This window comes from Embiotoca jacksoni, unplaced genomic scaffold (assembly GCF_022577435.1).
Source record: "Embiotoca jacksoni isolate LCO1_2020_lvr unplaced genomic scaffold, fEmbJac1.0.p SCAF_37, whole genome shotgun sequence".
NCBI classification, from domain to species: domain Eukaryota; kingdom Metazoa; phylum Chordata; class Actinopteri; family Embiotocidae; genus Embiotoca; species Embiotoca jacksoni.
Genome location: NW_027185389.1, coordinates 1,126,154 through 1,153,484, shown reverse-complemented (window position 1 = coordinate 1,153,484; position 27,331 = coordinate 1,126,154). Strand labels below are relative to the sequence as shown.

Here is a 27,331-nt window from a genome sequence, read left to right as displayed (position 1 = left end):
ATGGAGATAAAGCGTGTCCGTGTTTACCCTCTAAAAAAAATGTTTAGACTTTATCACCTGCTAAAGACTCTGCAAAAAAATGATTTCTGTTTCCGTGTTTTATGATGTTGATACTGTGTAATAGCCTCCATGTGGTGGGAAAAAAAAACACAGCATAACCGTTAGTCCACACAAATTATAAAAGAAAAATATTTTCTGGTTTATATCTGGTGTTCTCTGTGCAGATAGGAGATAAAATAAGACTATTAATCCCACATTGGGGATATTTAGTCATCACAGCAGCGTAGAAACACAGTTAGGAATTTTTTTTTGTTTTTTTTTTCCAAAAAAGTAAGACCAATGAGTAAATACACACACACAAACTATACACAAAAAATAAATAAATACAATTTGGGATGAATTGGGATAATTTTGGTTGTGAAATTTCTGCTGCCATAATAATACAATGGTGCACGTATTGTTTAAAGGAGTTTAGTTTTTGGTGCTTGGAGGAAAATTAAAATTTTTACCCCAAAAAAGACAAAAATCCTACAGTTTCAGTTTTCAGTGGTCCTCTTCGTCTGGATGAACCAAGCCAATACCTCACTGACAGCAGCTTGTTCATGGATTAAAATAGAGCCGTTTTCTTTAATACAGTTTATTTTGAGGTTTAATGGCTTGAAGAAGGCATTGTTGTTGTTGTTTTTTTTCCAGCAGTGACACCAAACTTAACCCCGAAGAGCAGATTTCCTTTCAAGTTTGACCTTTTAGAGATAAAGAGAACATTTATTGAACCTGTTTTGTAACAAATACTGCAGTTTTTTTTTCTCAGTGAATCTTAGCTCCCGACTCACTGACCTACTTTAACAAAAGATAAACTTGGAAAAATGTCTTGGTGATTCTTATGCAGAACAAAAAGACTGAAACAAGCTATTTTATATTTCTATCTCATGGTAACTCAAAGGGTAAAGGACAAACAGTACAAAATGTTGTTTTAATGGAGTTCATTTTCTTTTAATTTTCCCAAACCAACCATTTTTTGTTTGCTATATAGATAGACAGATATAGATATAGATTTTGAACACAACACAGTTGTGCAGAAACCATTAATTATAATTTATTTTTAAACCAATTGAGTGCAAGGGTACAATTTAAATAGAAAAAACAAAACAAAAAAAAACATCTAAGGTTATGTTGAATATATGGATTATATTTAAAATGTGGGAAAAAAAAAAAAAAAAGAGGGTGACGTCGCCGACGTGACCCGGAAGTGATATCGACAAGTCCTTCCTGCATCGAGACCGGCAAGATGGCTGCGGACACGCAGGTTTGTGTGACTGGATTTTTTGGAATCGCGCGTTATTCGCTTTGAGAACGATAATAAATTAAAGCGACATCGAAATTCGCGGTATCCTGAGTGCCGATTTTTTTTTCCGCCCGTCACGTTGTTGTGTTTTGGGGCGTTGTGGGGAAACCCGGGCGAGGAGTCCGCGAGCGGCGGCGGCGGCTAACTAGCCGGTTGCTAACTCGGTGCTACGTAGCGTCAGCGCGGCTCGAGGACACACCGAGCTGCCGCTGCGAGGAGGAGCTCCCGGTGACCCGCCGTCGCGGACGGAGGACCGTGTTTCTGTACTGACTCGTCCGGTACTTTTACCTTTTGTTCTGAATCGCCCGGAGTTTAAAGCGCAAAGCATCTTTTCGCGTGTGTGATGACGCGGTGGCTAAGCCACGCCCCCAATAATAAGCGAGGTGTCGTTCAGGGACCTGATGACTTTTGAAGTGTCCTAAATATGTAAAAAAAAAAGTCATCAGTCGGTACTGTTTCCTGTGCTTTGTCGACCACCAGTTCTTCATTGTCGACTGCCATTTTACTTTTTTTTTTTCAATATATTTATTTATTTTGTACACAACACACACACACACACATTGTGTGTCTTAACAATTAAGATCCCAAATATGATGCTGTTACCCTGTATTTCACCCCCTGATGGTACGGCTCCACTCGTCTCCCTTTTGTTGTTCCCACGGCAACAAATCTTGTCAGTATTTGCAAAATCGCCACGTCCCCGGGCTTCACACACTCGTGGGCTGCAGAGTCTCAAGACGTCCGATGAGACATTGAAGCTTAACTGTCCCAGCGAAGGAGGAGCGGGACGCAAACGTCTTGTTTTAACGTTAAAAGTCCTAAATTGTTGATTGGTAAACTTGAGAAACGGGGACGCTGTGGAAGCTCGCGTCTTTGAACGTCGCCCGCAGAGCCTCGACCGAGGTGGCCCCGAAAAATTAGTATCGGGTACCGTCGGTCAGTTAAAGCATTTAAGAAAGGATGCAGAATATTCTCACGATCCGGACTATCGACTGTATCGCCGAGCTGTCTCACGTGATCGTAAACGTACAAATATTTCGGTTCGGACTGTCGGCGTCACTGAAATGAAATCAAAAATGTGACTTCAGGTTTCAGACACGCTGAAGAAATTTGCCGTCAACGTGACCACAGCCAGCATAAAGGAGCGCAAGCAGATATTCGGAGACCTGAAACAGTGCATCAAAGGCAAAGGTGAGTTATTTCATTTCTCTGCTCTATAATATAACTAGTTTAAACCTTCAGTCAACGATAACCCAAAATGTTTTTTTTGTTTTGTTCTTTCAGAGCTACCAGAGCCTGCCATCAAAGGACTATGCAAACTCTTCTGTCTCACTCCGCACAGATATCGGTAGGCTTCTGTAAAAAAAAAAAAAAAAAACCCGTCTGAGACGCAGAATAAGATTCTCGTTTCCGAGTGTTCGTACCTTATTTTTGTGTTCGCGTGTTCACGTGTGTGTGTTGCCTCTCAGGGACGCTGCGTCGCGCAGAGAGCTGCTCTCCGTCATCGGGCAGCTGGCTGAGAAGCAGCCCGACATCCTGGTGACCAGCCTCCTCCACGGCCTGCTGAACAGCGGCGTCGTCAGCAGAAATGGAGATCCGAGGTACCGCTCGGACCCGCCGCTTTTTCACCCGTGAAGTTTGACGTTTGTAACGACTGATTTAATTCCTCCATCCAGAGATACTCAGAAGAGAACAGGTTCATCTGTCAGCGTTAGACATCTGTAATTTTTCAGCCTGTGTTTGACCGGCATTGTAAGCGAGAGTTATATCGAGTGCCGTCTATAATTACAATAATTATTACGACGAGCGTTTTTATAAAGTAAGAAACACGATCAACCAATTTGAAACGGCAAAATAAAAAAGTTATGCGTATAGTTGGATATAAAGGGAAATAAAAAAAAAAAACAAAGCAACTGATTAGATGAGAACACATGACGAGCCCGTCTCTGGTTGAATGTTGTCGTGGTTGTTTCTTCCTTCTCACGCTTGCCTCGTGATCTGTGCAGTAAGTGCTCAGGCTCCGCCTCCTTCGTCGGCCTGTCGTGGACCTGCCTTCTCGTCCCCGCCGTGTTTTCCGCCCCAGAGAAGAGAGAAGGACCCGTCTGGAAGAAAATGGTCAATGAAGGCAGCGATTTTAAACTGAAATAACATTATTTGTACGAACAAAGGATTTGCCTCACATTTTTACTTACTGCTTGTTGGTATCGCCTCGCTTTCCAGGTGGAGGTGCAGAGCCTTCTCGTGGCCGAGGTGGTGGGCGGAGCCAAGAGCACGGCTCAGAAATCCAGTCTGAAGAATCTCAGTCACCTCTGGGAGGACGTGAGTACATGCGACACGCAGAGACACACATTGATGTTTCTAGAGTGGAAGATCTACTTTCAGAAAAAGAAACATGTATGTGCTTTCAAATTGTCTGTTCAAAATCAGATTAAAATAATTTTGGATTTAAAAAAAACATACAATAATTCAATAACACAAAACACATCCTGTTTTAGTCCGTTTTAGAACTAAATGCCGTCTAGAACGAAGCCTTTTATTACAATAAACAACATAATCTGTGATTTGAGAACAGCTGTAATACACAAAAAATGTCTGACGGTGTGATTGTCTTCACCAGAACCCTGGACTGGTGGATCAGTACATCAGCACTCTGCTGACTCTGGACCAGAGCCCGACCACTCTGGCCATGCTGGGCGTGTGTTTGGACTTCTGCTCTGCTCAGAAAGACAAAGCAACAATCGAGAAGCACAAGGTGAGGTTTATTTTTCATTATTAATGAGGATCAGTCGAGATCCAGTGTCCGCAACCTTTTGTGTGTGTGTGTGTGTGTGTGTGTCTGCTGTTCTCCAGAGCGCCATGTTGGACCTGTACGTGAAATCGGTTCTGATGAGCAAGACGAAACCTCAGCAGCACGTTTTGGACAAGAGCGGCTCCGTGCTGCGTCACGTGTCGCACTCGGAGTTCAAGGAGCTGCTGCTGCCGACGCTGCAGAAGACGATGCTGCGCAGCCCGGAGAACGCCATGCAGAGTGAGACGCTTTTTACCGCGTTCACCGTAAGCTACTCGCACGTTTGAGGCTCACGCGGTCCGTTAAAATAACGCCGTTCGATGTCTTTGCAGCCGTTTCCTGCCTGCTGTCCGCCGTCACTCTCGACCTCAGTCAGTACGCCATGGACATCGGAAAGGCCATCGCAAGTAAGTATTCAGCTGATGCTTGATTATTATCTTAATAATAAACTTTATCTGTATCGCACTTTTCTAAACTCAAGTTACAAAGTGCTTCACTTAAAATAAGCCATTAAAACAAAACAAGTGAATTCCAACAAGTCTTTTAACAACACAATGATCGTATAAAACAGCCATGAAAACAAATTAAAACAGGCTATAAAAGAAAAATCAACCAAAAGCAGAAAAGGCTCTCCGATAAAAGTATGTTTTAAGATGAGATTTAAAAGATGTCACCGACTCTGCAGACCTGATAATAATAATAATAATAATAATAAAGAATAAAAGAACCCTCTATTTAGCATAATTATTGCTGTACGTTTGTGCTTCAGGCCAGCTGAAAGCGAATAATTCCCAGCTGATGGAGGAGGCGGTCCAGGCCATGCAGAACCTGGCCCAGCAGTGCAGCGACCCCACCGCCGTGCAGGACATCGTCACGCACCTCTTCAAGATCCTCGGAGGTGAACTCGTTGTTTTCTCGTTAGACTGAAATACTGTGTTAATCTTGTTTTTTTTGTTTTTTTTTAAGCTGAAGTATAATTCTTGTGGTTGCAGGCTCTGAGGGAAAACTCACAGTTGTTGCCCAGAAGATGAGTGTGTTGTCAGGTAAGAGGCCTCTTTTAATTATCTGTCAACAAGATACAATAAAGAAAAATTTCAAAAAGATATCATGAAATCAAAGAGCCTGATTAGCACAGTAGAGAACAGGAGTCCGTCCTCTGAACCGGTGAAAGAGGCAGATTGAATGAGAATGAATCCATAAGAATATCGATGTTTAATAAAAATGCTGAAAGAAAGGAACAGTTGTTCGGCTTTAATACTTTTAATTTTCTACCTTTTGTTGCTGAAGTTTGGGGGAAAAAAAGCATCATGATTTTTTTTATTTGTCGGAAATCATTAGAAAATGTATGTCGTTCTGGGTTCTGTTTTTCTTCTTCTTTTTTTTTTTTTTTTTTATTAACCATGTTTCGTGCGCCTGTTTTGCCCCGGGCATGTTGTTCGTTTACGACCCGATAATAAAAATGAATCCAATCCCGTCCTGTCGCAGGGATTTCCAGCTGCAGCCGTCACGCCGTGTCGGGAACCTCCAGCCAGACTCTCAGCTCGGCGGTCACCGTGATGTTCATCCCCTTTTTACAACAAGAAGGTATCGACACTTTGGATCTTAACCCAGAAAAATAATCTCATAAATAATATCGAACGGGTTTTGTTTTTAGTATAAGTGGATTATTTAGTGTTCTTTCTCAGGCAGATCATTTGAATTCATTCTGGTAAATATCACTTGCATCGTTGAGTCATTTGTAATTAAATACAAGGAGAATGTCTCTAAAATATCCACTTCAAGGCTTAATTCTACACTACTCCACCAGGGTTCAGTGTTAAATTAGTGATTTATACTCCTGTTCTTTGCCTTCATTTTTTCAGCGTGCTAAATTAAGATTTCAAAGAAACTGAATTCATAATTATTTCATTATCTCCTATAATTAAGTGGTTGTTTTTTTTCCCCCTTCTATTTTGGCAGAGCTTTTCTTTTTTTTTTTTACAGTGTGCTCTCCTTAAGATGAGATAAGACTTTGGGGGAAATTTGTGACAGAAATTTTATCACAACAGCTTAAGAATACAATAAAAATAGAATTAAAAAAAAGATTTATAAGAAAATGTAAAAAATTAAAATAAAAAGTACAAACCAATGTACAAATACAAGAAGCTATACACACAAAATAAATAAATCCAACTTGACCAATACAGTGAAATGTAAAGAAAAACATAACTATTGCACGTAGGGGATCAAAAAATATATTATGAATTGTACATTTTAAATTTCTTCTACATGTCAGTTTTATCTCAGAGCCTGTAATACAAGTGTATGTGTTGGTGCTGGAAACTCTTTTTTTAATTTATTTTATTCTAACCTTTCTTCACTTGGCTTTAGTTCACGAGGGCACCTTGGTGCACGCCGTGTCGGTGCTCTCTCAGTGGAGCAGCCGCCTCACCGTGGAGGTTCCCTCCGCTCTGCTGGACTGGCTGAAGAGGGCCTTCACCCTCAAGACCTCCACCTCCCTGGTCCGACACGCCTACCTGCAGGCAGCGCTGGGGGCCTTCAAAGGTCCGTCCTACAGGGGGCGACATTTCACCGCACGTTTTAATGTCCAGCGCCTCTAACCTCTGTCTGACCTCTCGTCTCCTTTCTCTCCCCCCCCCCCCCCCCCCCCCCCCGGTGTTCAGGCGACACTCTGGCCGTGGCCTCGGACCTCGTGCCTTTACTCCTCCAAACGGTCGAGAAGGCCTTGGCCCAAAACTCCCAGCATGCTCTCCTCGCGGAGGGCGTGGCCGCCTCCGTTCTCCTGAGTCGACTCGCTCTGCTGGAGACGCAAGCTGGTGACTCTTTTGTTCCAGAAATTTTCTCAATCTCACTTACGGAGCTTGCGAGAGAGAACTTTTAGCATTGAAGTCGAAAAAGTGATTTATTTATTTATTTGTTTGTCTTTTTGTCTCTGCAGAGGCGAAGTTCGCCACCTTCTGGAACCTGGTGTTAGACGAGAAGAAGCCACTCTTCACCACAGAGAAGTTTCTCTCCCAGGGCAGCGAAGAAAGTACGATATTTTTTTTTTTTTTTTTTACCAGCTTTGAATACTTCTAAGTGGGTTTAAAAAGGCAGAGACATTAAAGTGATGGCTTGTTTCTGTCTGCAGCTCTGCTCACAGTGCTGCTGCTCTGTGAAAGGCTGTTTTTGGACCACGCCCACAGGCTCAACACCAGCAAATCACAGTGAGTCTTTTCCGATCATACAATGCAGCAACTATATAACGTAAAACCAGCAAAAAGGGCTAAATTACTTCTTCCAAACTTTCTACCGTTGTTGCTGTTTGGTGCTAAAATTGTTATGGGAATCTACCTCGTAATTTTTTTACACAGAACCAACTTTTTAATCAATCTGTTTATATCATTATTTACTCCTTACAAATAATAAAATCGTATTAGAAATGCATTTTTTTTTTGGGAGGTATTTAAACTGCTTTCCAAATGCGGTTTATCACAAGGACACAAGATTTTCTAATAATTAAATTATGCTTGATATCATACACACTGACTGTATCAATAAGCCCAAGTACATGAAATAACAATGCTCATGAAAAAAAAGCTCTTACATGCGTTATAATTACAATACTGCTTTTTTTTTTTTTTTTTTTAAAAAAGCTGCTTTTCACTGTTATCAGCAGATTTTAATGTGTTTATTGTCTGATTTATACTTTTGTTGTGTTGTTTTGATCATTTTAACTTTTTAAAAAGCGCTATATAAATAAAATGTATTATTATTATTATTATTATACAGCAATTATCATGTTGTCACGAATTAAACGCTGCATGTTTAAAATACTTTTTAAGATAAAGGTGCTAAAATGTGTCGTTTTTATATGCTTCATTTTCTAAAATGCTTAATTTGCGTTTAATAGAAGATTTACTTTAAAGAGAGGATGCTGAACAAAAACTGAAAGTGAGGACGAAGTTACACGCGTGTGCACTATTTTCTGTTTGGACTTCCGCTTGATGCACAGATTTGTCTCGATTTCACCGCCTCCCTCAGTGCTTCGCTGACATTTTTCCTCCACCTGTCGCCGCGCTCTGCAGGATGTATCATCACGCCGCGGTTGCAGTCGTGCTGTCTCGGAGCTGGCGCGTCAGGAAGAAGGCGCAGCAGACCGTCAGGAAGCTGCTCTCCTCGCTGGGCGGCTCCAGTCTGGCCCACGGCCTCCTGGCAGAGCTGCGGGTGGTCATCAACAAACACAAAGTACACACTGATGACGCAACTCGGGCCTCCTGTGAATCCACGGTATTGAGTTTCTTTCTCTTTTTTTTTAACTCCCATTTGTAAATTTGTGTTTTTTTTTTGTCATTCAGGTTTTACCGCAGGACGTCCTGGTGACCGAATCCGGCGAGCTGACCGAGGTGGGGCGCGGCTACGTCCCCCCTCGTGTCCTGCTGGACGCCCTGTGCGTCGTCTGCTCCTCCGCCAGCCAATGGGGCGACCCCGCCGAAGCCGAGAGCCTGGCCATGGAAATCCTCATCGTCGCCCACCATCCCTCCATAGGTACGAATCGCTCTCCGCGTTGTTGTGTTTTTTTTAGATGGTTTAAATAACCCTCGGGGTCTGTTGGAGACGTGTTTGTGATCTCACTCGCTTCATGCGTATCTTTTCCAGTTGAAGCTCGCCCCGGAATCTGGCCCGTCCTGCTCTCCTCCATGAACATCAAAGCCGAAGAGTTTATAGAGAAGAACCTGGAGGCGATCCTGTCTCATCTGCTGGAGGTCAACGCCGACAACCAGGTCAGACGTGAAACACGCGTATCTTTCTATTTACAGGATTTATTCACACTTTGATGACACCTGTAAAGAAACCGGAATTTTTGATGATATATATACAAGAAGAAGAAAAAAACTAAAATCAAACTTTATTTACATACCAGATGTGAGATTTGCGTTATTGGTCTCGTGGCCGAATAAACTCTTTTTGCACAAGCAGCATTTCTGCACTGCTTTCAACGTGGCACAAGTTTACATTAAAGGTTCGGTGTGGAGGAATTGTGAGGAGCTGTTGGCAGAAATGGAATATAATACTTATAATTGTTTTACATTAAAATTAGCCCTTTATATTTAAATGGAAACTAGCAAGAAAACACGCTTAAATATGGTCTAAGAGACATTAAATTCATGTGTCTTATGTGAAAGGAAAATAAAATCAGTTAAAAAAAAAAAGTAAACTTAAAAAATCTGAGCTAATTTTGCATTGTGAAGGAAAATCTTTATATAAAATCAGTTTATAGTAATAATTTTTCGTGGCTAATAAAATAAATCACAATAAAATGTCGTACCAGGTGTTTTGCGCCTTATTTTTTCCTCAACTTTCATCCACGTCAGCGTCACGGATAAAAAAAATATTTTATTATCCCGACGAGCAACGCCAGTTTCTACACATTCACCGTCTGAATATTTATCGTTGTGGTGTTCCTCCGCAGGCGGTGAGAAACGCGGTCGGCGCCCTCTCGGGCCTCTCCCCCAACAAGCTGTTGCCGCGGGTGATCACTCACGTCGCCGACGGACTTTCCCGACCGGCGCTGCTTCATGTCACCAGGGAGGAGTACGCCATCATGCAGACGCCCGACGGAGAGCTGTACGACAACAGCATCTTCCAGAGGTAAACGCACACGAAACCTGCCGGACTTCTGAACTCTCAACTTCCTGTTTGGGTTTTTCTTTTTCTTTTTTTTTTTATTAACTCCCACCTGTAAACTTCCTGCAGTGCCCAGAAGGAAAACACCAAGAAAGTAAACATGAAGCGAGAGAACAAGGCCTACTCCTACAAGGAGCAGATCATCGAGCAGGAGTTACAGGAGGTGCGTTCCAGTTGTTGTTGTTGTTGTTGTTGTTGTTGTTTTAACGCGTGTTAATATCAAGAACTCATTTTAAATCTGTTTAAATTCCCTTTTGTTTGATCTGGCAGGAGCTAAAGAAGAAAAAAGGCATCAAGGAGGAGGTGCAGCTCACCAGCAAACAGAAGGAAATGATGCAAATCCAGCTGGAGAGGGAGTCCGCTGTTCGGAAAAGACTGCAAGAGGTACGAAAGCCACCGAATCAGTTCTTTAAAGCCTGACAGTGTGACGTGTGTTTTATTAAATTTTCTCCCTTGTTGACCTCCTTCGTCCTCCAGCTGGATGTGGAGCTGCAGAGCGTGGTGGGTCTGGTGGAGGCCATTCTCCAAGAGAAACCCGCTCAGATCACCAGGGAGCTCCCCACCGTCCTCCAGGTCCTAATGCCCCTCCTCCAGTCCCCTCTGGCTGCTCCGCGCATCCAGCAGGTCTTCCTGGACATCGGCGTGTGCCTCATGCCCAAACACCTCCACTTTCTGGGTACATTCCTTGTCTCGGTGTCTTATTAATCGACACAGCTCTCGTCCCGGCTTCTCTTTTCAGTATTTAACTCTTCACTTTTTATTTCTGTCCTCCCAGCTGTGCTGGTGGGTCATGTGACTTTGCGGCTGCTGAAGCCCGAGTGCGACCTGGACGAGGCCTGGGAGCAGGAGGAGCTGGACACAGCCGCCACCCGCACCGTGATGCTGCTGCATATCTACACCGTCCCGCAGAGAGAGGGCAAGACGGGCGGTGAGCACAATCATGAAAGTAAAAAAAAAAAAACGGTCTCCGTTTTAGTTTTTTTTTTTCATCCTGACCGCTCTCTTGTTCCTCTAACTTCATCAGACGTGACTCCTCTCTCCGCTCCCGCGTTCTCCTTCTGCTTCCCGCTGCTCAACGCGACGCTCCGCGAGTCTTCGGGCGGCGACGAGGACGCGGAGAACACGATGATCAAAGCGCTGCAGGTCGTCAACGAACACTCGCAGCTGCGGGCCGACACCGAGGCCGACGACATCACTATCGACGAGGTACGGCGACGCGCGTCTTCTCCGTCTTGCGAAGTGCACGTAAAGATGGGAATCGAATTGTTTTAGCCGTTTATTTAACAGTCGAACGGCTTCATTTCCTGTTTATTTTTTTTGATTTTTTTTTTTGTGCGTGTTAGAACGGACCAGAGCTGCTCCCTCGTGTCAACATGCTGCTGCTGCTGACCAGAATTATTTCCACAGCCACGCCGAGACTTCAGGTAAACGACAACTAACAGTTCATTAAGGAACGTAGGATTTATATACACGTAGGTTTTATGCATGTATACGTGTTTACATACTAGATTTATAGGAAATTCCTCACCAGGAATAACCCCTTGAGACGTACCATCTGGTTTTCAGGGAGGGTCCTTAACGTGCAAAAATACGCAGACACAAACCAAAATATCACACAAAAAGAAACAAAAAAATGAACAATATACAAACAATAAGACGTGAAATAATTAGGCACACAGAGAAAGGAGACCATACTCCACAAAGAATAAAGTAACCTAATGATAATAATAATCATGATAATAATAATAATAACAGTGATGGTACCGAACAACAAAGCCACAGAAAATAACTAAAAAAATACAAAATAAAAAAAAAGTATAATTTTAATGATACATTTAGTATTATTGACATGTACGATTCGGGTTTCTTTGCTGTAGGCTTTATCGATCTGATTGAGGATAATAGAGAGAGATTTGTTCCAGATATAGCATACATTCATTGTATGTGACCTATTGACTGTTGCACTATTTATCCGTTTTATTTCCGTGTCCTCGTGAGGACAGACCCGCCGCTTCTCTCCTGCGTCTTGACACTTTTTACCTTTTTCTTTTTTTTTTTTTAAACGCCCTCTTGTGTTGTCAGGTGTTGGCGTCTCAGTGCCTGACCGACCTGTGCTCCAGCGCCGGAGGAGGAGACGGCTGCACGGTGGCAGAGCAGCAGGAGATCGACGTCCTGCTCAGCGCCCTGCTGTCCCCCTGCTTCTCCGTGCGGGACGCTGCCCTCAGGGTGAGCCTCGCGTTCGCGTCGTAACGAAAGCCGTTTTTTGAATGGCGACGGGAGCGCACGTTTGAACACGTTTCACGGTAAAAACCTGCGACCAAAGCTGTGCGCGCGCGCGTCCACGCGTGACCGTCTGTGTTGCGTTCAGGGGCTGGTGGAGATGGAGTTCGCCCTGCCGACCGACAGCACGGAGACCAGCGGGATGAGTTTGCTGCGCAGGCTTTGGGTCGCCAAGTTCGACGTTGAGGAGGAGGGACGAGCTTTGGCCGAAAAGTACGTAACTCTGAGCTTTCTCGCTCACTTTCTACGAAAACGTTTTTGTGGTCAGAAAATCAACGTTTCTTGACTTGGCTTACGATTCCACCGTTCAACCATTAAATACTGTAAATTTGAACTCTGCTCTTCTCCATATGCTGTTTTAAAATATGTTTTTCTTTTTCTTGTATATTTCTTGGACTGTGAAGCAGAATGAGAAAAAAAAAATACTGTTGTTAATGTCTCGTCTCTCGCGTTCCTCTTCAGGCTCTACGACTCTCTGGGTCTGGAGTTGGTGCCCGAACTCTGCCCGCTGCTGATCGGAGACGTCACTCACCACGAGGAGGCCATCCGCTCCGCCGGGGCCGAAGCTCTGTCCAGCGCCGTGTCCCAGTACCGGGACCAGTCGGCCACGGTGCTCGGCCAGCTCACCGAGCTCTACCACCAGAAACTCTATGTAAGACCTCCCCGACTTTTGAACAGCTTCTCTTACTGCTGGATGAATTTAAGCTCAATAACCAAAAGAGTGTATCTTTTTTTTTGTTGTTGTTGTTCTTCTAAAGAGGCCGCCGCCTGTACTGGATGGTCTGGGACGAGTCATCTCCGAATCTCCACCTGATCAGTGGGAGGCCAGGTGATGATGATAATAATAATAATGATCATTTGATTCATTTACCAGCAACTTAAGATATAGATAAGATAATCAAAAGATGACACGATACAAAACCCACCAGTGCCATAAAATAAAAGTTCGTCTTCAGAAGACAGCCGGGAGTTTCACAGCTGGAAATCAGAGACACATCGAACACATTTGAGGAGAAGTCGGTAGTCAGGAATGATTAAAAGGTTTCGTCTGAAGATCCCAAACAGCAATCGGGCTCATAAAGAGTCAGCTGATTGCAGATGTAGTAAAATCAGCTCTAAAACATGGATTTACAGTCATAAGATTGCTTCGCCTGGTTCATGTTTTTGCAGCGTTTTGTATCGGCTGCAGTCGTTGCACGTTTTTCCCCTATCGCGTTGCGATAATCAAGTCTGGAGGAAAATAACAAAAAATTGTAAGTACTACCTGATAAAGGAATAAATATGCAAATCACTTCATTTGATAATGAGTATTTAATAAGAACATTTTAATGTGAAGACCACATTTCCTGCGAGTAACGCAAGATGTTTTATTTGGTTGAATAGAAGAACAGGAGCAGAGCCTTTCTGATTGGAAATGAGGAGTTGTATATAGCAAAGGAGAGTTTTTGTTACTAAAACGAGCTTTTGTTCGACAAGACTTTATGTCCCAAACTTTAAGCCAGCACATCTTCTGTTGACGACATTTTTTGCTGGAAAATCGCAGGTGTTAAAAAAATAAATAAGTTGCAAGCTCCTGCAAATTTTGCGGCGATTGCTTGAATTTGCGTTAATTATTGCGATCGCAAGACTGGCATTTTTCATCTTGCATAATTTATGTCACATCTAATGTATGACTCTCTCCATTGATACAGTGGAATACTAAACACCGTAAACTTAGAGTATTTGTAAATGAAATTCAGCTGTTTTTTTTTTTTTGGTTGTTATTGTGCACCGAGCTCTTTTCTTTTTCTTTCTTTTTTTAATGAACACGTGTCCTTCAGGTGTGGCATCGCTCTGGCTCTGAACAAGCTGTCTCAGTACCTGGAGGAATCCCAGGTAACGCCGCTCTTCCTCTTCTTCGTCCCCGACGCTCTGAACGACCGCCACACCGAGGTGCGGCGCTGCATGCTGGACGGCGCCCTCTCGGCGCTCAACACGCACGGAAAGGTACCCGCTCGCTTCTTCTTTCTTTTTTTTTTCTTTTTTTTTCTTTTTTTCTGCAGCCAGATGTCGTTAAATGTTTTTTGCCCCGGCTTTTTTTTTTTTTTTTTTTTTCTTTTTTACGTTGTCAGGACAACGTGAGCTCCCTGCTGCCGGTGTTCGAGGAGTTCCTGAAGAACGCCCCGCAGGACGCCAGCTACGACTCCGTCCGTCAGAGCGTGGTCATTCTCATGGGCTCCTTGGCCAAACATCTGGATAAGAACGACCCCAAGGTCAAACCCATCATGGCCAAGCTCATCACCGCGCTGTCGACGCCTTCGCAGCAGGTGAGCGGCAATCCGAGAGGGGAATATTTATTACCTCCTCGTTCATCCGGACTCCAAAAGGGCCGACGCTCCCGGACACAAAATGAAAGAACTCACCTCGTTATCTCTCGTCCCTCACCAGGTCCAGGAGTCCGTGGCCAGCTGTTTGCCTCCTTTGGTGCCCGCCATCAAGGAGGACGCCGCGGGGATCGTGAGGAACCTGCTGCAGCTGCTGCTGGAGAGCGACAAGTACGCGGAGAGGAAGGGAGCGGCGTACGGGCTGGCCGGCCTGGTCAAAGGTCTCGGCATCCTGGCGCTCAAGCAGCAGGACATCATGGCCACGCTGACCGACGCCATCCAGGACAAGAAGAACTTCCGGCGGAGGGAAGGTCCGTGAGGATGCAAACCCGCCGCTGGACTGTTTGGTTTTATTTTTTGGGGGGTTTCACACCCTCGTTTGCCAGATTAACATCTGTCTTGCGTCTTGCAGGAGCTCTGTTTGCCTTCGAGATGCTGTGCAACATGTTGGGGAAGCTGTTCGAGCCGTACGTGGTCCACGTGCTGCCGCACCTCTTGCTCTGTTTCGGAGACGGGAACCAGTATGTTAGAGAGGTGAGCGGGTCGTGTCCCAACTGCACTGCGGGTTAATATCTCGCTTTCACCTCTCGTCACCAAAATAAAACTCGGAAAAAGCTGAAAAACCCAGAAGTGACGATATTTTGCGGGAATTAAATGCTTATTATCAAATGAAGTGATTACATATTACTGTATGCTAAAATGAGAGACGTGCATATCGTGGGCCGACGTGTTAAATTAACATGAATTAAACAGCATTTAAAGCTCTTGTTTTGACAGCTGATTCAGCCTTTGTAGTGTCTCTTAGTCACAGAGCGCTGTCACTTTGAGATTTTTTTTTTGTAACTTTGAGCCCTGCGGTTTTCTGAGTTTAATAAAAGATTAAATCAAATAAACTGAAATATTTCTGTGATGTACAGCATAATTATTAGTATTATCACAGGAATTGATTACATATCATTCTTTCATGTAGTGCAAAGAAAAAAAACCTTTCTCCACTTGAACATTTTTCGAATTCCTGAAATTTTACTGCAAAAAAACTCACTTTAATACTCAGCAGATTACATCGCAATTTTTTTAAAGATGTCAAAAAAATCCAACATTTTTGATACCGACGATCACAATAAACTGGTACGAACGTTATAACTGCAGCTGTAACACGCCTGCTCCTCCTTCCAGGCTGCAGATGACTGCGCCAAAGCCGTGATGAGGAACCTGAGTGCCCACGGCGTGAAGCTGGTCCTCCCGTCCCTGCTGGTGGCCCTGGAGGAGGAGTCCTGGAGGACTAAAGCAGGTGAGGAACTCACTTCAAGCACACAGGGTTCGCAAGGAGGTCTGGAAAGTGGCGGTGGAAGAAACACAATTAGATTAACTCTGTTTTTTTTTTTTTTTTTTTTTTTTGCTATGTTTGGATATTGTTTAGAAAGCTAAGGAAATCATAAATACTGCTGCACATTTACTGAACTAAATATCTACTATCCTATAAAATGACCTTCTCCTCTCGTTGCTCCCAGGCTCCGTGGAGTTGTTGGGCGCCATGGCTTACTGTGCGCCCAAGCAGCTGTCCTCCTGCTTGCCCAGCATCGTGCCCAAGCTGACGGAGGTGCTGACCGACTCCCACGTGAAGGTGCAGAAGGCCGGCCAGCAGGCCCTCCGACAGATCGGCTCCGTCATCCGCAACCCCGAGATCCTGGGTGAGTCCGTTCACCTGGCATTAAATATGCATTTTTTACTTTTTTTAAAATTCTGTAAATATCATGTAGTTACTCCCTCAGGAATGTTTCCAGAAATGTTTTAAGTCTGTCAGACATAAATTCAAATCACAACATAAAAAAAAAAAAAATGATGCTTGTTTTTAATATAATACATTTTGGAGGATTTCTGAGTAATTTCTAACCTCTTTGTTGTCGTTCCTCTGTCAGCCATCACCCCCATCCTGCTGGACGCTCTCACCGAACCGTCCAGGAGGACCCAGACGTGCCTGCAGACGCTGCTGGACACCAAGTTCGTCCACTTCATCGACGCGCCCTCCCTGGCCCTCATCATGCCCATCGTCCAGAGGGCCTTCCAGGACCGCTCCACCGACACCCGCAAGATGGCCGCTCAGATCATCGGCAACATGTACTCCCTCACTGACCAGAAGGTAACCGGAGCTACGAGTCGACCCGCTCCTCCAAAGACTTCTTTTAAAAAAAATCATTAATAACGGTGTGGTGTGTTTTCCTGCTTCTAGGACCTGTCGCCCTACCTGCCGAGCGTTATCCCCGGGCTGAAGGCCTCCCTGCTGGACCCGGTGCCTGAGGTGTGTGTGTGTGTGTGTGTGTGTGTGTGTGTGTGTGTGTGTGTGTGTGTGTGTGTGAGAAAAAAACACTTCCACGGTCATAACATATGCTGTGTGTGTTTTAAACCCCTCCCCCTCTCCTCCAGGTGCGTACCGTCTCAGCCAAAGCCCTGGGAGCCATGGTGAAGGGGATGGGCGAGTCCTGCTTCGACGACCTGCTGCCGTGGCTCATGGAGACGCTGGCGTCCGAGCAGAGCTCCGTGGACCGCTCTGGAGCCGCGCAAGGTTCGGCGTCTTCCTCCCGCCCCGCTCTGGATTTTTTAAGCCGTGGTCGTCCGCTCGATCACGGAGTCGCTGAATATCTCCCGTGTCGGTCTTGTTTCAGGTCTGGCCGAGGTGATGGCTGGACTCGGCGTGGAGAAGCTGGACAAGCTGATGCCCGACGTGGTGCAGACCGCCAGCAAGGTGGACATCGCGTCGCACGTCCGAGACGGCTACATCATGTTGTTCATCTACCTGCCGGTGACCTTCGGAGATAGATTCACGCCCTACGTCGGGCCCATCATCCCCTGCATTCTCAAGGTACCGGCCACTCACATTTGTTTTTGTACCATTTAAGTACGACTCTTAACTCCAACTATGTGTATCAAAAGCAACGGTGCCAGACGTACATTTTAAATCACTGTCCTGTTATTGTGCACTGAAGACATTCAATTCATTTTTATTTACATAGCGCCAAATCACAACACAGTTTATTTCAAGGCACTTAACAACACAGTAAAGAACTTTACAACATTATAGTGAGAAACAACAATTCAACAATTTCCACTTAAACTAGGAGGGGGAAAAAAAACTGTCCTTTTTAAAGGGAGAAAAAAAACCTCCAACAGAAAGAAGGAAAAACTCCCTTTTAACAGGAAGAAACCTCGAACAGAACCGGGCTCAAGTGGTCACAACCCAAAGTTAAAAAAAAAAAATTAAAAAAATTCTTTATTTAATCCTAAACCGGTTTACAAAAGGGCAAAATCTTGCCTATCGGTGGTGTTATAAGGGATTCTAAATTGATCTGAAATCTGAAAGATTGCTGCTCCAGTCAGTTTGATTACTGTGTCTCATCATGCAGCTAAGTCCTCATCTTCCTCCTCCTCCTCTTCTTCTTTCTCCCTCTCCAGGCTCTGGCCGACGAGAACGAGTACGTGAGAGACACGGCGCTGCGAGCCGGCCAGCGGATCGTCAGCATGTACGCCGAGACCGCCATCGCGCTGCTGCTGCCCGAGCTGGAACAAGGCCTGTTCGACGACCTGTGGAGAATCAGGTCGGATGTGGAAACGACATAACGCGTGTCAGAAAGATCCAAATAAACGTCACCCCGCACGTTGACTGATGCGTTTTCCGTTTTGTTTGTCGGCCCGTAGGTTCAGCTCCGTGCAGCTGCTGGGAGATCTGCTGTTCCACATCTCCGGTGTGACGGGCAAGATGACGACGGAGACGGCGTCGGAGGACGACAACTTCGGAACCGCCGCGTCCAACAAAGTACGAATAACGTTGGGTTTTCTTCGAGGCAAAATCCTGCGCCGTTTTCATCCAGGTTAATGCTTGTCGTCACAGTGCTGACCTTTGACCTCCGTCCCAGGCTATCATTTCCGCTCTGGGCGGCGAGCGTCGTAACCGCGTCCTCTCGGGGCTCTACATGGGCCGCTCGGACACCCAGCTGGTGGTCCGACAGGCGTCCCTCCACGTGTGGAAGATCGTGGTGTCCAACACGCCCCGGACTCTCAGAGAGATCCTGCCGACCCTCTTCACGCTCCTGCTGGGCTTCCTGGCGTCGACCTGCCCCGACAAGAGAACGGTACGACTCACTTCTCGCTTCCGTTACCCCGTTTTCGTCCCTGCTAGGTGTGAAAGTTCCCACGCTGAGACGTTTTTGATGTTGTGTTGTTTTTTTGTTGTTGTTGTTTTTTTAGATCGCAGCTCGGACGCTGGGCGATCTGGTGAGGAAGCTGGGAGAGAAGATCCTCCCCGAGATCATCCCCATCCTGGAGCAGGGGCTGCGCTCCGACAAGAGCGACGAGAGGCAGGGCGTCTGCATCGGCCTCAGCGAGATCATGAAGTCCACCAGCAAAGATGCGGTGAGTCACGCAGACACGGCATCCTTACTGCTTTCAGTACATTACAGGTCAGGGTGCTTTTTGAAAATGCAGATATAGTCTGGGCTCGTTTTCAGCGGTACGAGGTCAAGGTTTTATACATCGGTAGCTTAATTTGGGGCATTTATTGCTTAAACAATTATTTAAACATATGAACTCATGAAACAGACTCTCCAGAGAAACAGACAAATTAGTTCAGTGACAGAAAGAAATGCACGAGCGACTCTCGAACTGAGCTGAAATGAAGCGGGTGCACATGAATAAAAAGTAAATGAATAGAAGTTACTGGACGTAACTCCAGTTCTATGATTATGTCTATATTTTGTTTTGTTTTTTGGGCGACTGTTTGGGGAAACACTGACTAGAATTATTTTAATTATTAAAAAAACACTCAAATTAAGATTTATTTATTTATTTATTTTTAAATATTTGCACATTAGTTTAATCTTCTAGATGAATTAATATATATCTATAGCAGGTAGTGTTTGCATAGAATTTAATAACAAAAACAAAGTCGCCAAGTTAGTTAGTATTGATTTACCAAACAATGTTTTACTAGTTTATATAATGAATAAAACCCAATGCTACTTTTTTTCTTTTTTAAATCTCCACACAAAAGGTTTCCACAGTGACGGCAAAGCATGAAGCTAGTTTTTGTTCTGTTCTGCATTAATTTTGTAGATTCAAAACCACAAGACTTTTCCAAGTGTTTGAATATCAAGGTGTACATTTTTATATTTAACTTTTCCATTGTGATTGTCAACAAATTGGTCTCATGTTTTTTTTTTGTAATTGTAATAGACTGAAAACCTCATTAGGCTGATGGCGTTTTGTGCTGCAGGTGCTCGTCTTCTCCGAGTCGCTGGTCCCCACCGTGAGGAAGGCTCTCTGCGACCCTCTGGAGGAGGTCCGAGAGGCCGCGGCCAAAACCTTCGAGCAGCTCCACGCGACCATCGGCCACCAGGCGCTGGATGACATCCTGCCCACCCTGCTCAAACAGCTGGTGAGGGACGATCTGAAAAACCACGTATAACGAAAGGATTTTAAAACCGTCCGATTTTTTTAATTTTTTAATTTTATTTTTTTAAACGCTCCGAATGTGTTTTTTTCTCAGGATGACGACGAAACGGCCGAGTTTGCTCTGGACGGCCTGAAACAAGTGATGGCGGTGAAGAGTCGCTCCGTGCTGCCTTACCTGGTCCCGAAGGTACGACGTCGGTTTTTCCTTTTATTCTTAGGCCTTCATGTTTTAAATTTTTTTTTTTTTTTAATCTGCCTAATTTCATCTAGATTTTTTTTAATCTAATAAAGTGAATGTGCTCCGCTTGTCGTACCAGCTGACGGCTCCTCCTGTGAACACCCGAGTGTTGGCCTTCCTGTCCGCTGTGGCTGGAGACGCGCTGACTCGACACTTGGGCGTCATCCTGCCCGCCCTACTCTCCTCCCTGAAAGGGAAGCTCGGAACGGAGGACGAAGCGCGGGTAAAATCTCTTCAGATCTCTTCTTCTTCGCTCCTGTGGAGTCCCGCACGGCTCCATATTGGGCCCTTTTTTTTAATATACATATATATATATTTTCTCTCCATATGCTCCCTTTGGGGTCTATATTTAGAAAATATAATATCTCCTGCCATTGTTACACAAACAGTGCAGGTTTAACTCCCCTCTGAACAGCAGCAGCTTTCCTTTCATGTCGTCCTTTTAAAAGCAAAAGGAAGAATCTTAATCTCCATTGTCCATAATCGTTTTTTAATATTCTTCTTTTGCTTTCAAAAGCACGACATGAACCGTTTTGATAATTTTCTGATATTATAGGCTTTTATGAAATTGATTCAGTCTTAAATTATCATGATAATCCTTACCAATGAAATTATTGAATCTATTTAAAGGACTTTGGGCAACATTTGCTTTTATTTTGAAACTTCCATTCTGCTCCTCGTTTGTTTTTAAACAGTGTTTTTTGTTTTGTTTTGTTTTTTTTAAACATGCCGGTGTGCGTTTCCTTCGCTTCAGGAGCTGTGCAGCTGTCAGACGGTGATCCTCTCCGTGGAGGACGAAGTGGGCCAGCGGATCATCATCGAGGACCTGCTGGAGGCCACGCGGGGCGCCGACTCGGGCCTCCGGCAGGCCGCCGCCACCATGCTCAACGCCTACTTCGCCCGCACCCGCCTGGACTACAGCGCCCACACGCGCATGCTGCTGTCGGGCCTCATCCGCCTCCTCAACGACTCCAACCCGGAGGTGCTGGTTCAGAGCTGGGACGCCATCAACGCCATCACCAAGGTGAGTCGGAAGAAGGCACGCGAGATTTGCCTCTCGTTTGCGAACACAAAATTGAGGATCGTCTCTGAATCAAAGAGTGAACGTGACCTTCGGTTTTCATTTTGTTCTGCAGAAACTGGACGCGAGCAGCCAGCTGGCTCTCATCGACGATCTGCATCGAGACATCAGATCGGCGGCGGCGGACGTGAAGGGTCAACACCTGCCCGGTTTCTGTCTGCCCAAGAAGGTAAGGAGGTCGCTCCGGACGCCGTAAACAACCCGGACCCCTTTTCTCCCTTCGGCTCCCGTCTTCTCAGACGATGACAACTTTTAACTTCTTTTAAACTGTAACATCTTAGCAGGGCTTCAGGTACGATGTCACGCGTTGTAAGAGTCCAAAATCAGATCACGGCAGTCGTTTATTCTTGCTTTAAACTAAACAACAAAACATTTCGACATCTAACGTGAGGTCAGAGACTTGGACTGATGCCTCGTCCCACACAACAATTTGTGAATGCAGAATCTGCATTCTGCTGTATATCGCAGTAAATTTAACATCTTTGGATGTTTGACTGTTCAGAAAATATAGAAGCAATTTGAATATGTCACTTTGTGCTCTACAAAATCACAAATGTACCTTAATCCACATATTAATGACCCGTTGTTGACTCGGCAATTAAGAAGTTAATCACAAAATGTTCACAGACCGATCAATTGTGAATGTAAATAATATTAGTTGCAGCCCTGTTCATCATTTCCTCCCCCCCTCTTTGTTTGCGCAGGGTGTGACCTGCATCCTGCCGGTCCTCCGAGAGGGCGTCCTCACCGGCAGCCCCGAGCAGAAAGAGGAGGCGGCTAAAGCTTTGGGAGGGGTCATCAAGCTGACCTCTCCGGAGGCCCTGCGGCCCTCCGTCATCAACATCACCGGACCGCTCATCCGTATCCTTGGAGACCGCTTCGCCTGGACGGTGAAGACGGCTCTGCTGGAGACTCTCACCCTGCTGCTGGCCAAGGTCCGAATCCGCTAAAACAGATCGCCCAACGGCATCTTTGGCGATCCAAAGCTCTAACCCTCCTCCTCCTCCTCCTCTTCCTCCTCCTCCTCTTCCAGGTGGGCATCGCCCTGAAGCCCTTCCTGCCGCAGCTGCAGACCACCTTCCTGAAGGCGCTGCAGGACACGAGCCGCGGCGTGAGGCTGAGGGCTGCCGAGGCTCTGGGCCAGCTGGTGTCCATCCACACCAAGGTGGACCCGCTCTTCACCGAGCAGCTGGCCGCCATCCGCAACGCCGAGGACTCCGGCGTCAGGTGTGACACTCGATCCTTTTAAATGTTGTTTTAATGCGCGTGAAAATAATAGCCGAGTTATTCTACTTCCCCAAAATTTTGAAATCGGAGCAATAAGCGACAGAAATTTGATGAGGCTCTCTTTTTAAATTTCAAAGTCAGACATTGCTTCATTTTAAGTGTCACAAAATAAGGTTTGCGTGGTGTCAGCACGTCTTATTTACTGTATGTTTTACTCGGGGAAAGAAAAACAGTTTCTGCTTTTCGCATTTGTGCCAAAATATTTCTAACTAGAGGCTCATATTAGCTCATCACATAACAAATGGCAGTTATGTTTGGGATTTTCTGAAAATAGTAAATACATTACACAATTTGGCCACCAGAGAGCACTTGCAAGTAAAAAAAATTTAACTCTATAACATCCGGCTCAGGACACATCGTCTGTCACTCTTTTATAAAGTTCTGTTTTAGAAAAAGAATTACTTGTTTGTGTCCAAAAATTTTTTTTTAGGGTTCTTTGTTTTCACTCTCGTTGTTTGCGTTCGCAGGGAGACGATGCTTCAAGCCTTGAGGTTCGTCATCCAGGGGGCCGGATCGAAGGTGGACCCGGCCATCCGCAAGAACATCACCACCACATTGCTCGGCATGCTGGGACACGATGAGGTATGACGGGAGGGGCGGGACGCCTCTTTTTTTTTTTTTTTTTTGTTAATCTTTGGCCACACATCAACTTTTTTTCTTTTTCCCCACTTCAGTATTTTTGTAATAGCTGCAAAAGAAATTAAATAACTTATAATAATGAAAGCAAATGTATTGGCACTTAAGAGGTTTCGCAGAGGGGTGTGTGTGGGAGAGGTGGGTTGAGGGGGGTGTAGGTGTCGCTTTCTCAGTTATTACTGTAGAAAAACGGAAGTCGAGGCTAGAGGATGTGGTTTTCTAAAAAAGGTGGTTTGAGAATATATGACGCAGAACTGTCTGGTGTGTGTTTCTGTGTGTGTGTGTTTCTGTGTGTGTGTGTGTGCGTCTGTCTGTCTGCGTGTCTGCACGCAGGATGCAACCCGTATGGCCTCCGCCGGCTGCATCGGTGAGCTGTGTGCCTTCCTGTCGGAGGAGGAGCTGAAGAGTGTGCTACTGCAGCACGTCTTGGGTCGGTATTTCAACATGGGTTCATCTTCACGTCTCTGAAGTCAAACAAAAATACATGTGTGCGTGTGTAGTTAGTCTCTTCGGTCTTAATGTCATCAACGGGCCCCTAAATGCTTCCTATGAGATATGTATTTACATTAAGGAAGTGTTCTTTTCTCCTTTTTTTTTTTTTTTTAATTTTTAATTTTTTTATTATATAGAAGTTTGCATTTTTGTTTGCATGTTTAGATGTTAGTCGCCATTTATTAAAATGTAATATTGTCCGTGTACAGTATGTAGCTGTAACGTTAGTTATTGTCAGTGTGTTTGCTTGGTAACATTAATGCTCACTGACAGAGTGACGATGGAGCTTAATAAGGAGCTAATTACCGTTATTGTTCGATAAAAAAAAATTTTTATTCCCATATTTAGACATGAAATGGTTTTTTTTGTCTACTCAGCACAACGTTGTTCGTTATAGGTGATTGAATTTGAGCTTTTTTTACTCGGTGAAAGTCGAGGAATTTAACGTTTTCACTCCGAGTTTTCAAAAAAAAACCCAAAAAACGGGCTTTTACTCGTGATGAAAAGCTTAACGCCCTGTCTTGCCTCCCCCCCCCCCTCCACCCCTCTTCCAGCGGACGTGTCCGGCGTGGACTGGATGGTGCGTCACGGCCGCAGCCTGGCGCTCGCCATCGCCGTCAAGTGCGCGCCCGAGAAGCTGTGCGCGAAGGAGTACTACGATACTGTGACGGAAACCATTTTAACCAACGCCACCGCCGACAGGGTGAGTAGAGCGGAGAGAGAGAGAGAGAGAGAGAGAGCACGTCTTCACAAACGGTTTTTAGAAACCCGCCGTTTAGAAGAAATAGTTTGACATGTTAGGAGTTGCACGCTGTAACAATGTCTTGGACTTCCTGGAGTTTCTGCTGGTTGCGCGGTAAACCAGGGAGTAGTCCAACCCACTGATAAAACCACTATTTATGGCAGCAAAAAAAAAAAAAAACATGAATTAGCTGTAGAGGTGATGGATAGACTGGTTAGAACAGCTGGCTCCTCTGTTTACAGGCCTTATGCTAAGCTAACTGTCTCCTGACTGTTGCCTTTGTTCATTGTTAGAGTGCTGCAGATTATACCGACTACTTCTAAGATTCAACAGTTAGTTTAATCAGATGAATTCAATAAAAACAATACCTTTATTTTCTCAAGTTTTGTCAAATGTATATAATCTAATAAATGTAGCATAATTAATCCCGTTTGTCGTCATCCGTGTCACTGCACGCCATGACCCCGGTCCTCTTCCAGATTCCCATCGCCACCAGTGGGATCCGAGGAATGGGATTCCTGATGAGGCATCATTTCAAAACGGAGGGAGCCACGACCGTTTCACAGCGCATGATCACACAGTTTGTGAAGGTGAAACAGAAACCGTTTCAACACGCTCATCATCATCCATTTCTCCTTTTTTTTTTTGCATGTGTGTGAGTGTTTGTATGAGTGAGGAAGTGAGTTCCCAATAAGTCACTGAAAGGATCTTTATTGTTAGTCGGGCTTCACCTGACTATTCTTAACTGCTTCAATTGTCTTTGCTGTGATTGTTCTCTGGAAACCCCGTTGATATAAAGCCTCTGAAGGCCGGACCAATCAGCGACTAGAGGGGGCGTGGCTAATGATGCTGAAGTCAAGCATTTGTTTCCAACACGGACTGTGTATAAGAAGTGGACGTAGCCTCATGGTCTGAAAAATGAGGCCGATGCGGAAGTGCCTCAAGTTGCAATACCACCGAGTGCCACTAGAGGTTGGCTTAAAAATAAAAAAAAATAAAAAAATGTCCATAGACTCCCATTCAACTTCTCATGAAATTCTAAGTCATTCATTTTTTTCTAGCTGAAGTCTCTCCTTATTACTTTTCTGGCGGTCTAAAAATAATTTCATACTTTTTTTTTTTTCATTCCTCAAAAAGCAGTGTTTTTGGTGATTTTTTTTTTTTATATTTTTTTTTTATTTTTTTGTGATCAGCTCAAAACTTAGCAAATAGTTGTACGCTAAAAATCTCATAATGACAGCTGACGTCGGACCGATAGACATCAGATACGAGGTGTGTTTGGTAATAAATACATAAAAGCCATGACATGTTTGTATGTTGCGTTCAGACCGAATGCGAATTTTCGACCTGCAAAAATAATTTGCTGATTTGACGAGCACTTTTGTTTTGTTTTAGTTTTTTGTTGTTATTTTGACCGGTCCATATTTCCGTCATGACCTTTCCGTCGTCTGTCCGTCTGAACCCCCGCCAGTGTCTCCAGAACCAGTCCAGCGACATCAGGCTGGTGTCGGAGCGGGTGCTCTGGTGGGTGTTCAAAGACCCGTCTCCGCCCTCCATGGAGGTCGCGCTCGTCAAGCCGCTGCTGAAGAGTCTGCTGGACAACACCAAGGACAAGAACACCAGCGTCCGAGCGCAGAGCGAGCACACCATCGTCAACCTGCTGCGACTCCGCCAGGGCGACGAAACCATGCAGGTGAGTCTCCGGGGGGGGGGGGGGGGGGGGTGGATAAAAACGCTCTTATGTTGACATAATAAAGGGACACACTTTTCTATGATTTTATTTATTTGATTTTATTTTTCCCAGCAAACAGCAGAAAGCAAATTGGGGGATTCAGCTTTTTGTCAGCTGCTCTCCAAAGATGTGAAACAAAAACCAGCTGTTAGATGTCGGCTCAGTTAAAAACATTTCTCTTTACATTAAGCCTTCAGCTAGTTGCTCTTGAAGTTCTCTCGCACTTCGAACTGCCGCGCCTTCGAAATGCATAGTGCTTATTTTATATTTTATCTCTTATTTGGGTTTAATTTTATGCATTTTATCGGTTTCTTATATACATCTCATTTTGTTTATTTCTAAATGTTCCTTTATATCTGTTTTTATGTGAAACACTGCATGTAATTCTGTCTGTGAAGCTCTTTGAGCTGCATTGCTTGTATGAAAGGTGCTACACAAATAAAGATGATTATTATTATATATATATATATATTTTAACCTCTTCATCCCCTCTGTGTGTTTCAGAGTATGACTGCCATCCTGGACTCCGCGAGTAACGACCTGCTGTCGGAGTGTCACCGCCGCTCCTTGAAGAAAATCGCCAGCCTCCAGGACTCCAACGAAGAGATCGACGACACCATCCTAACATGATGGAGGAGCGGGACTAAGCAATCGAAATGGCGACCGCAGACGTCAACAGCAGGCTTGACTGACATAAATAAACAAACCATCGGTGTATGACGACCCCCCCCCCCCCTCCAGACACGCACACACACACTGTCGCCCTTCAGCGGCTGAGGCCGAGTAGTGTTTCGACTGGTTTCCTGCCCCACATACTGTATTCCCCGACAAATTTATTCTATTTTATTTTTCCTTTATCTTTCTCATTGTTTTAGCAGCCTTTAAGCCCAATTTATAACTTGTTTCTTTTATCTTGCGGTGTGCAGGTTATTCTCCTGTAACCGAACTGCATTAGGAAAACACTATGCCAAATCTTTTTCTTTCTTGTTTTTTTTTTTTTTTTGGATATCTCAGTGTTTTGCTACTTATTTTACCAAAATGATTTCAAGCATCGCCGCCGCCACCGCCGTAAAGAAACAATCCCCCTATCTTTGACTTTTATTTGGACTTTATTGTGCGAGTTGTGTGGGGAAAGCAGCCTCTTACAGGACTACAAATAATTCTTATGTCAGTGATACAGTTGTAAAAAGGCAATGCAAAAATAAAAAAAAATAAAAAAGCTCTTGATTTCATAA

The 27,331-nt window shown here is 44.6% G+C and overlaps 1 protein-coding gene across 1 annotated transcript; it reads left to right on the top strand.

Annotated features, from left to right (window-relative positions):
• The first annotated feature begins 1,249 nt into the window (after nt 1-1,249).
• gcn1 (GCN1 activator of EIF2AK4) lies at nt 1,250-27,331 on the top strand. The gene is made up of 57 exons (XM_069166216.1): nt 1,250-1,306; nt 2,434-2,536; nt 2,630-2,693; nt 2,815-2,946; nt 3,352-3,460; nt 3,566-3,664; nt 3,963-4,097; nt 4,196-4,373; nt 4,466-4,540; nt 4,903-5,031; nt 5,126-5,176; nt 5,619-5,717; nt 6,504-6,677; nt 6,797-6,949; nt 7,072-7,164; nt 7,264-7,339; nt 8,201-8,360; nt 8,471-8,660; nt 8,772-8,896; nt 9,586-9,764; nt 9,870-9,963; nt 10,071-10,184; nt 10,278-10,476; nt 10,576-10,728; nt 10,825-11,006; nt 11,144-11,224; nt 11,883-12,026; nt 12,169-12,293; nt 12,543-12,732; nt 12,839-12,909; nt 13,901-14,066; nt 14,192-14,386; nt 14,508-14,754; nt 14,856-14,977; nt 15,620-15,734; nt 15,955-16,134; nt 16,363-16,583; nt 16,674-16,742; nt 16,868-17,006; nt 17,107-17,303; nt 17,894-18,036; nt 18,137-18,254; nt 18,355-18,570; nt 18,686-18,850; nt 19,710-19,871; nt 19,983-20,075; nt 20,206-20,349; nt 20,881-21,150; nt 21,263-21,376; nt 21,912-22,142; nt 22,241-22,434; nt 22,962-23,076; nt 23,464-23,560; nt 24,177-24,325; nt 24,844-24,954; nt 25,836-26,057; nt 26,601-27,331. Exons 1-57 carry the CDS (start codon nt 1,289-1,291, stop codon nt 26,724-26,726), a joined length of 8,016 nt encoding a protein of 2,671 aa, XP_069022317.1. The 5' UTR covers nt 1,250-1,288; the 3' UTR covers nt 26,727-27,331.